This window comes from Homalodisca vitripennis, chromosome 2 (genome assembly GCF_021130785.1).
Source record: "Homalodisca vitripennis isolate AUS2020 chromosome 2, UT_GWSS_2.1, whole genome shotgun sequence".
NCBI classification, from domain to species: Eukaryota; Metazoa; Arthropoda; class Insecta; order Hemiptera; family Cicadellidae; genus Homalodisca; species Homalodisca vitripennis.
In genome coordinates, this window is record NC_060208.1 from 12,985,718 (window position 1) to 13,001,671 (window position 15,954).

Here is a 15,954-nt window from a genome sequence, read left to right on the forward strand (position 1 = left end):
GCTCCGGCTATCAAATCGTCCACATAGCTATGGTGTTTCAGAATGTGAGCTGCCTGAGGGAAATTGGAACCTTCATCTTGTGTCAATTGTCGGAGAGTTTTTATGGCGAGGTAGGGTGAACAGTTCATACCATACGTCACCGTGGTCAGCTGGTAAGTAGAGAGCGGAAGGGAGGGGTTTTCACGCCAAAGGATGAGCTGAAAACCTTTGGTCGTCTGGATGAATCTTAATTTGGCGGTACATCTGCCGGATGTCGCACGAAAAAACAAAAATTTTTCAGCCGGAAGTGGAGAAGGATATCACAAATATTATTTTGTAACTTTGGACCGGTGAGAAGTACGTCGTTGAGGGATAGGCCTGAGCCGGTCCTTGGCACTGGCGTCAAAAAACAACACGAAGCTTGGTAGTGCTACTATACTCTTTCACTACCCCATGATGTGGGAGGAAAATAATGCGGAGCAGATAAATCAGGATGGGGAAGACATTTCATGTGTCCGAGCGCCTCGTACTCGGTCATGAACTCGATATAGAGCGCTTCAGGGGGGAGTTATTTCTGGCGTGGATCCGCCTCTCCATAGACTCCAGGCGATGAGCGGCGGTTGACCTTGACGTTTCCCAATTTAGTGTGGGCGAGGTTGTCAACAAAGGGAAGCTTGACTACATAGCGACCTTCCGAGTCACGTGTATGCGATGTCTCAAACAGTTTATCACACGCGATTTCTTCTTCCGATTTTTTACTACAGATCGGAAGTTCTTCCTGTGTCCAAAATCGTTGAAGGGAGGAGTGGAGGTCAGTATCTGTGGTCGAGAGGAGAGAGATGGCGAGATTTAGAGGTTCTTTGCGCGGTAGAGAGACACGGCGCACTTCCAACAATCACATATCCAAAAATAGTGCCAAGAGCAGAAGGCATATTCGCCCCGAGAGAGTGTCGCTCATTGGTAAGCAGTTGAGGGAAGAGAGAGTTGCCGATGAGGACATCGATTGGACCAGGCTTGCCAAAAGGTCGGGTCCGCGAGAACAAAAGATTTTGTTCGCAATGAGTACTTCCGGGTTAAGTTCTACCCGCGGAAGTTCGAGAGAGATTTTTTCCAGTACATGGAAGGAATGGTTTTGGGCAATTAAGTGTCCCGATAATGTTTCAAGATTGAGATCTAGTGACCCTCTGGTGTTAGTCATGTTTTGGGCTAAACCCAATGACAGTGAGGTTAGAAGGCTGGCGACGTGAGCCTAACAGCTGAGCAGCACGCTCAGAAACAAAGTCGGACATACTGCCAGAATCCAATAAGGCGCGGAAAATATATGACTGGCCATTGTGGGCAGTGAGTTTGGACCAGTGCCTGTACAGAGCAGCACGGTGCTTGTTTCAGTGAGAGAGGTGGAGCGCGCGGCACAAGTCAGTGTTGTGTTGACAGCTAGCGGGGGGGGGGGGGGGGTAGAGGCGCAGTGGCGGAAGAGCTTAGGCCTATCGGCGCTGTTATTAAAGTGCAGAAGCGAATGGTGTTTCCTGTGGCAAGTCGAACATGTGTTCTTGGATCTGCACTCTTTAATCGGATGATTTCCCAAGCATGAAATGCACCGCTGGTTACCTTTAACGAGGTTGTACCGCTCATTAGGAGACTTGTCCTTAGACAGAGGACATTGGTAAATTTTGTGCCCAGATTTCCGGCAACAAAAAACAAAGAGCTTCGTAGTTTGAATTAATTTTAGCGTCAGTAGCTAACAAATTCATTTGCTTGGGGGAGGCGAACTGAACACGCTTTTCAACCCTCGGTCTGGAAGAGGTAGACAGTATTTTCGTCTCAGAGTGGGTGTGAAGGCTAGCGTCTTCAATCTGGGAGCATTCCAGATTTAAAAATGTTATAATCTCCGTGACCTTGGGGAGGGAATGCGGAGCGGCGCCAGGCTCTCTTTGGGACTCACGATACTGTTCCAATTTCTGGACAGTTTTGCTGTCAAGTTTGCGCAACAAGTGAGCTGACAATAGAGGATTATCAGAGGCGATATCACAGTCCAGGGCTTTCAAGGACTCTGAATGTTCATAAAATGTTGTTATGAACGCTCTAAGTTGTTTAGCATTGTTGCTAGCGACTGCGGGCATGTCAAGTATATTAATTTAGATGGAGAGTAGTGAGGCGGCGTATGTTATGATATCTGTCCCGCAACAACTGATAAGCAATGAGGTAATTGGCGGGGGTGAGATTGAGCGACTTCACTAAGTTCAGAGGTTCGCCTTCCAATATGCTCAGTAAATACTGGAACTTAGCGACGTTAGAGAGTGAAGCACTGCGGTGTACTGTAGTGTCAAACAGGTTGATAAATGAAATCCATTTCATAGGAGAACCATCAAACGTCTGTAAGTTTAATTTAGGCAACTTGACTCCAGTTACCGTCGTGGGGAACAACGCGGGATGATCAGAATGTGATGAGGACGCGGGAGTTGTGGGTCTCAGTGACAAGATGAACCTCGATCAAGCTAGAAATAGCGACATATAGGTCGTTAACCTCATCCTGATCTTTGGAAAGAGTATCTTGATCCGCTGCTTCACTGTCACCTTCGATGACACGTTGAAGGTTAAGTTCAAAGTCCGCGCGTTTCTCTTCTTTAGTTCCGCGAACACTGTGTTTAATTGTCTGATTTGAACTGGTGTCAAAGGTGGAGCGCTGGTAGTGATTTTCGTGACGGTTTCGTTAAGAGAAGCAAAACGAGATTTTGATAAGATCTGTTGATTTACGATAAGTTTCGTATTTGAATTCCTTGGGAGCCATTGTGATATCGAAAGGGGCAAAGCAGTTTTACAAATGAGAATTACCAAAGGTTTCCCGATAGTGCCACAAAACAATAAAAATGAGACAATTAACAAAGATAATTTTAAAAAAACAATGGAGGGATACCGTAATGTAAACAAATCAATGTAAGCGAAAGGGGGGAACAAGTTAAGTTGAGATAAGACAAAATTAGATTACATTAAGTGCCGGTATGTCCACCTAAGCTACCTTAATAGCTAATCTAAGTACCAATGTTATGTAACCCTAAGGCGAGAAAATATTTTAAATGGAGCAATTATTAGTAAAAATAATATAAGAGAGACAGTGATAATTGTTATTAAACAATTAAGTAACCCGTGAGAGATATCCTAAGTTAATCAGGTTGATTAAAGAGACACAATGTAGAGAACGGTGAATGAACCTTTTAAAATAAAATTGACAAAATACAATGGAGTGTAGAGAAATAAGTAGCTAATATGTAGGTTAGAGATAAGAAATGTTGCTTTCAATAATTTGGCAAGAGTACACCATAGAATTGACCTACAAATCACCAATACTATCGATCAGAGAGTTTAATCTAACACTTCTTAACATAATTTACGCTAGAACATGAAAACAACAATGATATAATTGAAATGAAAAGGAGAGCAAATCAGTTCAAGTTAAATCTTAAATTGACATGAGAACTTAGAATGGCAATTAATTGGTTGCTTATTTAACAAGTAAATTACAATGGAACAAAGCGAAATGTTATTCAATAGCAAATTGAATAGTGAGCAATATATTGCTTTAGAAAACAATTACAAGGAACAATTAAATTTCCACTAGCACAAAGTTACATTAATGGAATGGAGAATTATTGTGAGTTAATTAATACTATCAAAGAAAGAGTGGTCAATTAACTAAACCAGATATTGCCCTGTTGTTAACTAAATACATTACTAGTATATTACTAATGTGAGAGAGAGTATGGGTGGACTCGTGTCCGAGTCTCTATTCAGAGATATAAACAGAGTTCCGTTACGGCGAGAGAAATGCAGTATCAAAAACCGGTACAGCTGACTGCAGCGGAGGGCCGTGCATTCAAGTATCGATCGGGCCATCAGCTGTTGAGGGGCGGTCGTAAAATTAGACTGCCTACGGACAATTACGTAATAGTTGTTGACGTCAACGATCCAGTTGCGCGAGAGAAGAAACAATGTTACCAGTACAACACGTTCGCAGCGCCACCATACAAGCAGGTAGCGTCGGTACGGCAGATTTCAAAATGGCGTAACGACGCCTGTTACAATTAATTAATTACAAAACACAAATTACTGTAATCTACAGGACTGATTCACAATAATCCGGCCCGGAGGACCAAAAATGTACGGGGGCAGAAGTTAAAAATTAATAATCGGAGGACCAATTATGAAAATAAAAATAAAACAATGTGCAGAATGGCGGGAAAGTGGGCAGGTAACAAGAGGGTGAGAGGAGAATACAACACAAGTGATGGAGTTTTAACAGTACCTTGGAAAACTCGCTGTGTGTAGAGATCCACAGGGGGAAGCAGCAACGACAGGAGTGCTTAGGCGCGACGTAATTGGCGCGTAGCGAACGGGCGTCACCGCTGGCGGCCGCGGTTTAGAACGACGAATAATCCGCACTGGACACTGTCTTCTCCACTAATACCCTGAAATTACCTCCAAAGGAGTGTGGGAGGAGGATGGTAATGCACATTAAAGAAAAACACTTGAAAACAAAAGTCAATACGAAAGGGTCGAGCACAAAGAGTGACCCACGAACTGTAGAGCTACATGGTCTCCGGCCGATGATTCCACTCAGAATGCCGGGAAGCGGCTCGCTCCAGGGGACGCTATCGCCCTGGTTGGTTAGAGGGGTATCTGCTATTCGCCCGAACGGGCAGCAGTCGCAAAGCGGAAGAGCGCCCAGAATACTTCCAAGGACAGGACCCTTTAAGATATCAGGGGGTGTGGCGCTGATTGGAACAGCGGGACGACTGATTTTGGGACCACGCTCCCTCTCTTCTCTTATACCTAAATGCGTCTGGGCTAGATTATGCTTATCTATATTAAATTAAATATTGAACACATCCATTTTATTAATAAGTTATTGGGAAGGATTGGAACCATGAGGAAGGCAGTCAACTCTCAGGCAGTATCATTTTTTATTTGTGTTACTAGCATATTGAGAATACTCGGTTTTGGTGACTCCCACACATTTTATATGGAACCATCCCTGGCGGGCAGAGTCGCACTGGAGACCATCCTCGGTGTCCAACACTTTCTTCATACAGACTTTGCATGTTTTAGTGTCAACTGTGGTATAAGAGTTCATGTCACCAGGTTATATGATGTGTAAGAATGTGATATCTGTGACTGAACAGAAGAATATCTTATATTGTATGCAAGGTATAGTAAGTCCATGAATTCAAATCTGAGGCTACTCAATCCACCTCAAAGTTGAAACACCAACAACACCACCCACCAGACGAACATACACCGCGTATTTATATCGTACAAGCAGCAGTGACGAAGAGCGATACGGAAGGCCGTGCCAAAAAGGTTGCGCAAGTCTCGTCTGCAGTCTGTCTGTAGTGCTGACACAGGTGAGTGACAGAGACGTGACGTAGGTTATTTACAACACAGGTTGAATAATGGTGTTATTTATTCCGGTAGCAATTGGTTATTGAATTGTCCAGTATTTAACTATTCGTCCAAACAAAGTGGAACACATACATACATTCTACTCACAGATCAGTGTCAATAAAGAGTATCATGCAAATAAGAGTCCATGAGATTAATATAACTAGTGATAACGTAATTTCGCCAGAGCAACCAAAGACACAACCAAGCATTCAGCCATCGAACATACCAAAAAAAAGCAAAACATATTCAAATCATGTTTTGCCCAACCTATTTACAACCGAACAAACAAGTTCTGCAAGAAGTTTATCCATTTCTTTCTTTTTGGGGAGTTATGAGAGAGTAATTGAATGTCGATCATTTGTTACACCAATGTATGTTACAAAACTAAAGCACTATTTTAGAGGTTTATAAAATATTCTCATCAACAGGTGTCAAAAACGCATCGTGTATAAAGTTAAGCATGCACAAAACTTTAATATCTATAGGTAAACCGCTTACAAAAAAACACTGTGCGATTTTAGTTCACGCATGATGGGGTAAATAACCCTTCGCCTCCTAGTATCTCCCAGTATCCCCACCATTTCTCGGCACTCGCCCGCTCGCTCTATCCCCTGACCTGGCCACTACCACTTAGCGGCTAACCTCACCCAAAAACGCAATTTTACTGGATAAGTCTGTGGCTACATTAGTATGTTCAATTAATATTTTACCCTTGTATAGGCCCACAAAACATATACAATATACTTATAGAATAGGTAAGTAGCTGCAGTGTAACCAAAATGGCACAAGCACCCAGTTGATAAAACAAACGAGGAGATGTTTTTCCCACTCACCACCACTGGAGCGGGGCTCCTCCCCGACAGTTGCACAGTAAAAGTAAATACGTGCTTTAAACGTCGTTTAAAATTCTATGACATAACATAATCCTGCTTAAAAATTGTTCATCTGTGCCCATTTCAACTTTAAATGTAATCAATAAGTCAAATCTACTTAAATTATTACGTGATAAATCGTGTTGGAACAAAATTTCAAATTGTAAATCACTGATAAATTAATAATGTCTAAACACGTATGTAATATATTTAAAAACCCCATTTTTACATTTTCGTCCACCATTTTGAAAAGGTTATACGTTTTAGAAACAAAATTTTTACCAACATATTTTGGTGAACAAAAGGATGATAATAATAATAATATTATTATTATTATTGTGTCAGCTCTAATCGTTTGCCCATTATGTCTGGACCACATACCAAGGCACATTTGTCCTGGGTGACTAAATCTGAGAGCACCGTTTTCTATAGTTGAAATCTGGAGGACTGGGGATATAAAATGAACTATACTATTTCTGAACAATATTATTATTGTCGATGACTTCAGTTTACAATCACTTTTAACCTATTAATTAGAAACATTGTCAAATGCTGCTACATTCGAGTGAGTCAGTTCCAGCTGTGAATTCTGTGCGTAGCTATTCCCTAAGTTCGGGATTAATTCGTGTTTAGTTCTCCACACGACAAACAACAGCAAACAAACTACCGCCAAGATTCCTACCACACACGTTACAAAGACAGGCAGTCTATCGCTGGTCTCATTGCTTGTGTCGACGTTAGACGGTGGAGTAGCTTTGGTGTATTCCTGAGGAAGTTCTTCGTGCACAACTGCGGCGGAAGGAGTCGAAATCAAAAAGTGTGGGAAAGATGCTGTAACCTTGGAAGTCTCCGACTGCTCCACAGATGTTGGGTTGGTTGTAGATGTAATGTCTGAAAGCATCCAATGACAAATGAGTTATATTTACACCTTGACGTAAGAGAAACTAGATGAAGATACGAGAGGAAAGGAACAATTATAATGTATTACTAACTTACCTCGAGCAGCTACCTCAGCAAAAGTAAAAATTTATTCGTAAGCATGGTACGATGCAATTGAATTATAGTAAAAGTAATAAACAGTCCCACTTGCATGGTTTCGGAGATGCAAACGAACAGCTGGTTAATGGAAGACGCATGTTTCATACGATTGTATAGTGATTGGCAATTCTAGAGCTGCACTCTTTAAAACGTATTTAAATATATAAGATGTGTTGCTAATAGGTTTAATTTTTCCTACAAATGAATATTTTATTGCATTCCTACAGGTACTTAGGAAGATAAAAACGATAAAATAAGTAGAGTTTGCAATTTTATCATAATTTTTAATTAAATAACCAATAATCATTACTATTTCAAGACAGATATGAAAATTATATATTTAAAATGATAAATATCAGAAAATAATAAAATGTAACAATGTATTTATATACAGGGTGATTCATGAAGTTCTCCCCCCACTTCTACAGCACATTGTACTAGTAAAAATAATGAAAAAATGTTATATAAACATAGGTCCGAAAACGCTTCGTTAGCGAGTTACAGTTGGCGAAAAATTTCGCCTGAATTCCTGGGTAAAGAGTAAAATAAAAGCCGTACTGAACTTTTGGAAAGGTTAATTAAGTAAGAAATATCGTGGATTCTTATGTATTTTTACCTGATAAAAGCTAATAAAATAGGTTTCAGAACTGTACCTGTAGTAAGTTTTTGAGGGATTCAGGGTTAAATGCAAAAAATTGGGGCACGAAACAATGTTTTTTTTAAATTTGATGTACAATAACTTTGTTAAAATTGGTAATAAATACATAAAATCAACAAAACATTAATTGTAGAGAATTTAATTCTGAGAAAATTGATATAATCAAAGTCTAAAATAAAACAGAAATAAGTACCAAAAAATCGATTTTATTCAGTATAATACATTACTAGCTGTAAAGAAATACCGTAACGGTATTTAGTTAAAATAAAACAAAAAACAAAATGTTTGTTCCTTAATGATGAGATAAATTGAGAAAACAAGATTAACTGTTAAATAAATTTGTTTGTAAATAAAAATATCATGTTTTATTACGTTGTATTTTTTTTTAATAAAAATTTACATCAAATGTTCGAAAATAAATGAAGCAAACATTTTCCCATTATTGTTTACTAATCATCGAAATGCAGTTTTTTGTTTTATTAATTTCTAAGTTGGTAACGCACGAATAACAGCTGATCAACAGTGGTATTCTGTACTGTTACGTTAGAAACTGTGTATTAGTGGTGTTTTGCAAGTTACAGCAGGAGATCGGGTTCTGTGAATCGTGTTATTAAATGAAATGTTTCTGTGAGTTATAATTCGATTGTTTATTCAGCGAAAAAAATGCCTTACTTATTTACATCAGAGGAATACGCTGATATGGTTTTTATTTTGGGTTACTGTAATGGTAATGCTAGAGCTGCTGTAGAAGAATATGAACTACGTTACCCTAATAGGAGGATTCCAGATACCAAAACAATTTCAGGAACTTTTCGTACTCTTCGGGAAACAGGATCACTAACCAAGTACTAGAACCAATTATGAACGAGCTGTCCAACTTGATGATGATATTGTTATTAATGCTGTTCATCGCAGTCCAGGTGTAAGTACACGACGTATTTCTAGGCGGATAGGAGTTTCGCAGTCAAACGGTGTGGAGGTCACTTAATCGAAAACAAATTTTATCCGTTTCATAAACAAAAAAGGATCAACATCTAAAGCTAGGGGATGGTCCGCTTCGCTTGGAGTTTTGCAACTTTTTGAATATTAATAATCCACTCTACAAGCGTATTTTGTTTACGGATGAGGCACAATTCACTCGGGCGGGGTGTCAATAACGTGCACAATGAACACTCACGGGCAGAAGAAAATCCACATGAGGTAGTGGAACAGAACTTTCAACACCGATTTAGCGTCAATGTCTGGTGTGGCCTTTTTTGCACAATCGGCTGATTGGACCTTTCATATTACCTGGACGCCTAAATGCTGAGTTATATTTGCATTTCCTTCAAGAAGAGTTTGCCGCAGCTGTTAGAGAATGTTCCTTTTACATCTCAGACAAAATTTGTACTTTCCAGCATGACGGAGCACCTCCCCACTTTTCACGTGCCGTTTCTGCTTACTTAAAAAAATCAATTTCCTGGACACTGGATTGGTCGTGGAGGGCCTCACCCTTGGCCACCAAGATCACCAGATCTATCTCCATTGGATTATTGCATCTGGGGATGGATGAAAGACATTGTATACAAGACAAAAATGAATTCTCGTGATGAATTAATTGCCGTATTATGGATTCGGCTGTGCAGATACAGGGAAGTCCTGAAAAATTAAGAAACGCAACAAAAGCAATACACAAACGTGCTGCAAAATGTATTGATAATGATGGCCTCATTTTCGAACAACTATTATAAAAAGGTGCGTACGGTTGGCCCAAACCTGATTAATTTTTGCTTAAAACTAGTAATGTATTATACTGAATATAATCGATTTTTTGGTACTTATTTCTGTTTTATTTTTAAGACTTTGATTTATATCAATTTTCTCAGAATTAAATTCTCTACAATTAATGTTTGTTGATTTTATGTATTTATTACCAATTTAACAAAGTTATTGTACAAACAAATTTAAAAAAACATTGTTTCGTGCCCCCAATTTTTTTGCATTTAACCCTGAATCCCTCAAAAACTACTACAGGTACAGTTCTGAAACCTATTTTATTAGCTTTATCAGGTAAAAATACATAAGAATCCACGATATTTCTTACTTAATTAACCTTTCCAAAAGTTCAGTATGGCTTTATTTTACTCTTTACCCAGGAATTCAGGCGAAATCTTTCGCTAGCTGTAACTCGCTAAAGAAGCGTTTTCAGACCTATGTTTATATGACATTTTTTTCATTATTTTTTACTAGTACAATGTGCTGTAGAAGTGGGGGGAGAACTTCATGAATCACCCTGTATATCGTATATATGTATAACAAAAAAACAAAAACACATATATATATTTTTTTTATTTTAATTTGATATTTTTTGAATGTTTATATATGTATCAATATTATATTTCATTTCAATACACATTGAATCGCAAAAAGTACTTGCTCCGCCGGGACTCGAACCCGGATCTCTCAATTACCGGGTGAATGTGCTACCATTACGCCACAGAGCCCTCACTTTTTAAGATTCAGTTATCTTGTATTTTGCCGTATCTGTCCCATATGCGTTTAAATAACCAAACTAACATATGATCGGAAGACCAAATACCTGTCAAATGAGTTTTATTTTCATTCAATTTGTGTAAATGGCAATAGCGTCATTTAATTTTAATACACATTTAATCGCAAAAAGTACTATGTATATGTGTATAGAACACTTTTATGAAACGGAGTAAAAAGAGTCAAATTATATTTCTTACATTCACCAACACGTTGTACTCAAAATTTGTAATATTGATTGTAATATATTTAATAAATACGCATTATAATGTCTTTAAACTTAAGACAAATGGTTGCTGATTTTCATGCATCAATTATAATTTTCTTAAGCTCCACATTTTTGTTACAAGTATTTCTTTATCTATTACAATCCCTATTACGTAATTTAGTTCAAGATGGGATGCGTTATGTACCACATTAGATGTAGAATAAATTTTGTACTATTTTTCATCAGTTTTAAAAGCGAGTTTTATATTTTCGGTAAATTTTACCTATTAGTGTTTTAGATAAATTAGCATCAGATACATTACGAATTCTTTACTTGTGATGGAACAAAAAAATAGTTTTTCAAAACATTTTTCTACTGTGTTACATGTAGGCCAAGTACAGCTTATATCTTTCAAATTTATATATAAGAATTTAATATAAGAATTTTACCACAAAATCAAGAAATCATTATGGCAAAAATTCTTTAAATCTCAATAGTAACAAAACCTTATATTGAAATTAAACGGTTACAAGTCCGTTGGCTCTACAGACAATGGATAACAATGAATGTACGCCATGTTTACACAAATTATTGGTAAATTACTACTTTAACTTACAACATATATTTATATATTTTACAAAATATAGAAGTTCGATACATCTAATGCCAGTATTTCTCTCGTGTATAGAAAATTTATTTTCCATGTAGTAGAAGCAACAATTTAATGCGTGATTTTTATTCTTATAAACTAAATATCTTAAATCACCTTAAGATATACATACATGGAACTGATGGAATTCTGAGGTTTTCCAAATATTCACTTTCAAACCTTACACAAACTGACAATAATACTTAAAGAAGGTCGTAATAACAACGCAGTTATGCAGTTGCTACTTAGATAATGTATGAACAGTTTGTTCGCTCAGTAAGAATAGCCTGGATAAATTTTACGAGCAGCACATATCTTGCATCCAAATATAATATAAGTTTTCATAAACGTTGTAAACAAAAGGATTGTATCATTTTTTTAATAATTATGATAACGTTAAAATTAGACGATAGTGTAGGACATTCGCTATACAGGAAACCAATATACACAAACATCTGAAGTCTCAGACTCGTGCACGCCAACACATTAAGATATTCATAAATTAATGGAACGATGGAATGCAGATAAGTTAAAATAATTATTTTAAAAATGCGGTAAGAAAAAGGTGTATCTAAGTATGAATTCTTAATCGGAATTAACAAAATAATACACTGGCCCGAAGGATAAAATGGGCGAAGGATAAAACAGGTGGTATATTTAAGACAACACGTTACCGTAATACCAAAACGATTTCAAATTGCCTAAAGGTTTAAACCATTGTTTGAGATTAGTAAAGGCGCAAATTTTATTGAGTCAGTCAGTTGTCTACTGAACTGCAAAAAGTTGAGGGTCAGTTTACACTGAAGAAACATTTATTATCAAAACTAGTCAGTGAATCGCTAAACATGAAAATATGTAATAAAAACAAAAGTATATTTCATATTACTATCTGGGGATAATAAGAGAAACCTTAGATTACGAATGTTTAACCAAGATAGGAACTAAGTCCAACAAAGATTGTAGCGTTGAATTAATAAGCTGGTAACCTGTGAGAATGAAGCCGTATCACTCGCTGTTTGGTCATTGGATAGTTTCCACCAACCACGATACAGTTCCAGCCCCTTCCTTCCTGTATAACCAGATGTGTACTAATAGCAGTATTAATATTCTGTTCATTACTCTCATAGCAAGGCAATAAAATAATGAAAAGTTATATTTTTATAACAATCACCTTGGTGTGACAAACTTAACATCATAATACCGGTCGCATAATCCTACGGAATAAAAAGACAAGGAAAATGTAAGAAAGTTATCAAACCGAAGTGTTTTCAACGATGTAATAAAACCTAGCTTTGAAAAATCAATAATTCAGATGATACTTAAATATATGAACATCAGCGGTGTAATTAGCTTTGAGAAAACAATAATTGAGGTGATACTTAATTACGAACGTCAGTGGTGTAACTTAGTTTAGAGAAAATTATTCATACGATACCTTAATTTGTGAGCATCAGTTCAGGGATGTAAGTTACTCTAGCTTTGAGCAAACAATGAGTCAAATGAATTTCAGCTCAGCCACTAAATGTAACTGGATGACATACTAGAATAAATTATAACATCAGGATTATTTATTATAACAGCAAGTTGTGTTATAATAAATAATATTAATAAATGTTACACATATATTTAAAATGGAGTAATACCTTGGCAAGTGACGTTATCGGAAGACAGCGACATCCCATCTGGACAAGTACAGCTGACCTGATCCTGAGTTACAGAACAGTTGTGTGAACACTGGAGTCTTGAGCAGAGGTACATAGCATTGTGAGGCTGCTTATCTGGGTGGTATATTTTAATGTCATGGATGGACTGAAAATTAAGATGACATTAAAATATCCTGTTTTGTAAGTTAAAAACAATTAAATTATTTTGTTTGAATGTTAAAGAATTCCCAAGATGTTGATAAAAATTCATAACGTAATTAGAAAGCGGTTGTTTGTTTAGAGTAGTAAGTCACATGTGTTCCGGTATTTACCTCGCTGGACCGATAGAGACGCTGTATATTGTCTTTCAGACATCTCGGAGTAAGCTCGCATCTGTAGACGAAGAAACCATCATCGGAGTTTAATCCCCAAATCACATCTTGCTTTACGACATCCAGAGAAATCGGGTCAGTGAGAAGATCTCCGCAATATAACACTCTCATCTGTTTGAACTCGTAGTCGGTTCTGATCAAACAGTGATTTTCATCATTTTCAATCCCTATCAGGTAAACAAACTTGAGTTCTACGTCAAGAGAAATTTTCAGCACCTTTTTTAAATGCAGTTTTTCGTAATCATATTCAATACGCAGATCCTCATCAATCGAGCGACGACCCAGTCGTCCATTCTCCACAAAAAAGAGTTGTCTGAAATACAAAATACACGTTTTATGTAAAGGATGAGTATTTATTTGGTTTAATACCATGATCTACCTATTATTAAAACAAATCTAACATGGTTTACAAATGGTAATATCTATTTAATAATGCATGTTTATTTTATTCTTGCCGAATCATAAACATTAAATCACTATTAGTCATTAAACATTAATTATTAATCATTGTTATTGTGACTGCAACATCAAATGATACATTCAAATTGTTCATTACTATATCCAATTAAAATTGTTTCATATTTTGATCACAAAAAACGAACTATCCTACTAGACTTAAGCGTTCCTCAATACCGTATTTCTCAGTATTGATGCCACAACAGCTGTTACTCATTCATTTATTCTATATTAACAAAGTACCTTGCAAATGGATCCACTTCCAATTCCTGTAAATCGTAATGGAATGACATTACTTCTCTGGGTGGTTTTTGACGAGTCCAATCAATTTCATACAAATATGAATTTCCCTGTCTCCTGCAATAGATGTACTTGTTTATCCAATCTATAGCCATGGAGGAATCACATTCGAATACAAGAGTTGACTCAATGTACATGTCCGAGAAAGGGCTGTAGTAGAACCTACGTCAAAAGATACATATATACATTTCTAACAATATTCAAGCATGTACAATACCACTCTGTAGATTATGAATATGTTAACTGTGTTAGTGAGTAACTCTTACGGTGATAATAAGGTTTGTAAAATGATAGAGACGCGTTACATAGTTAAATAATTCTGTCATGTTTACACATTGTAATAGTTAAATACATTTTAGAAGTTGTATCAAGTGTTCCCCATGAAGTTTATACAAATTTACTATCTACAGACAATATATTTATCATACCAATCACGTTCCCCACATTTTTACTCCCGGGAATTTAAACATTTTAATAGATTTAATCATGACCACTTCTAATAAAGACGCCACCGATACAAAATGGTATTTTACTGTATTATTTTCTTTAAAGCCCAAGGCTTTTTTTAATACTAAACCAACAATTCAGTTTTCAAAAGTCATATAATTCGAATCTAACTCTCAAGTTATAAACTTGATTTAGTTACATGAGACGGAGTTAAAAGAAACTAAAATACGGAATGAAACTGTTATATAAACTTTGTGTATATAAACTATACGCGGACTGTCTAGTGACAAAACATCTCACAAGTTTATAAAATATAACCAAAAGGTCATCGTCTAAAATAACCTCTCAGTGAAACCAAATTGAAATGAAAAGGTCAACAAAAATAAGATTTATTGAATTATATAGTTTATTATTTTAAATGTTCAAAATTTATTTTTAATCAGCCATCAAACAGCAAAAATACTTAAATAAATACTTGGCAATGCATCTTTACTTATATGGTGTCAACTGTAAATTAGGTTTATGCCATGAGCAACCCCAAGATAAAACGTGAAATTTACAAACAATCAGTAAGTATCTAATTGTGTATACACATAAATAGTTGGCAATGAATCTTTAATTATATAGTGTCAACTGAGAAGTGAGTTTAGCCCATGAACAAAACTCTCAACCCTGAGATAAAAAGGAAAATTTACACACAATAAAAACGTATCTAATTGTTTATACACATAAATTATATGTTGTCAACTGAGAAGTGAGTTTTCTTGTTACGCTTGATGTCAAGAATGCCTTCAACTCGGCGAGATGGGTCGATATGTTGGATGCACTTCGTGACACCTTCCGAATTCCAACGTATCTGTTGCGGCTCATCGAGGACTACCTCCGTTCTAGGCGTCTGATATATGACACTCGAGACGGAGCGCGGACGGTGGAAGTCACCTCTGGTGCCGCGCAGGGTTCAATACTCGGCCCGGATCTCTGGAATATCGCTTATGACAGCCTCCTGAGATCCGAGATGCCAGAGGAAACCGTCTTGGTTGGGTACGCCGATGACGTTGCGGCTCTCATCGCCGCACGCAACGTTGAGCTGGCCCAGCTAAAGTTGAACCAGGTCATGCGAGTGGTCAACGCCTGGATGTCCGATCACGGTCTTTCGCTTGCTCTGAGCAAGACGGAGATCGTGATTCTCACAAAGAAAAGAATTGACACCGTCGTCCCGCTGCGAGTGGGAAGGGAAGTGGTCCAGTCAACGCGTGCCGCCAAGTACCTCGGAGTCATGGTGGACAATAAGTTTAGCTGGAGAGACCAGATCTTCCGTTCGGCGGACAAGGCTGCTAAGGTGGT

General features: G+C 37.2%; 1 protein-coding gene across 1 annotated transcript in view; it reads right to left on the minus strand.

Annotated features, from left to right (window-relative positions):
* Nucleotides 1-6,761: 6,761 nt before the first annotated feature.
* Nucleotides 6,762-15,954, minus strand: part of LOC124353570 — a 49,175-nt gene continuing 39,982 nt past the window's right edge. The window contains exons 11-14 of the mRNA XM_046803468.1: nt 14,107-14,325; nt 13,348-13,720; nt 13,016-13,181; nt 6,762-7,181 (exon numbers count right to left, since the gene is read on the minus strand). Coding sequence (XP_046659424.1) covers nt 6,820-7,181; nt 13,016-13,181; nt 13,348-13,720; nt 14,107-14,325 — 1,120 coding nt within the window. The 3' untranslated portion in view covers nt 6,762-6,819. The remainder of the gene's footprint in view (nt 7,182-13,015; nt 13,182-13,347; nt 13,721-14,106; nt 14,326-15,954) is intronic.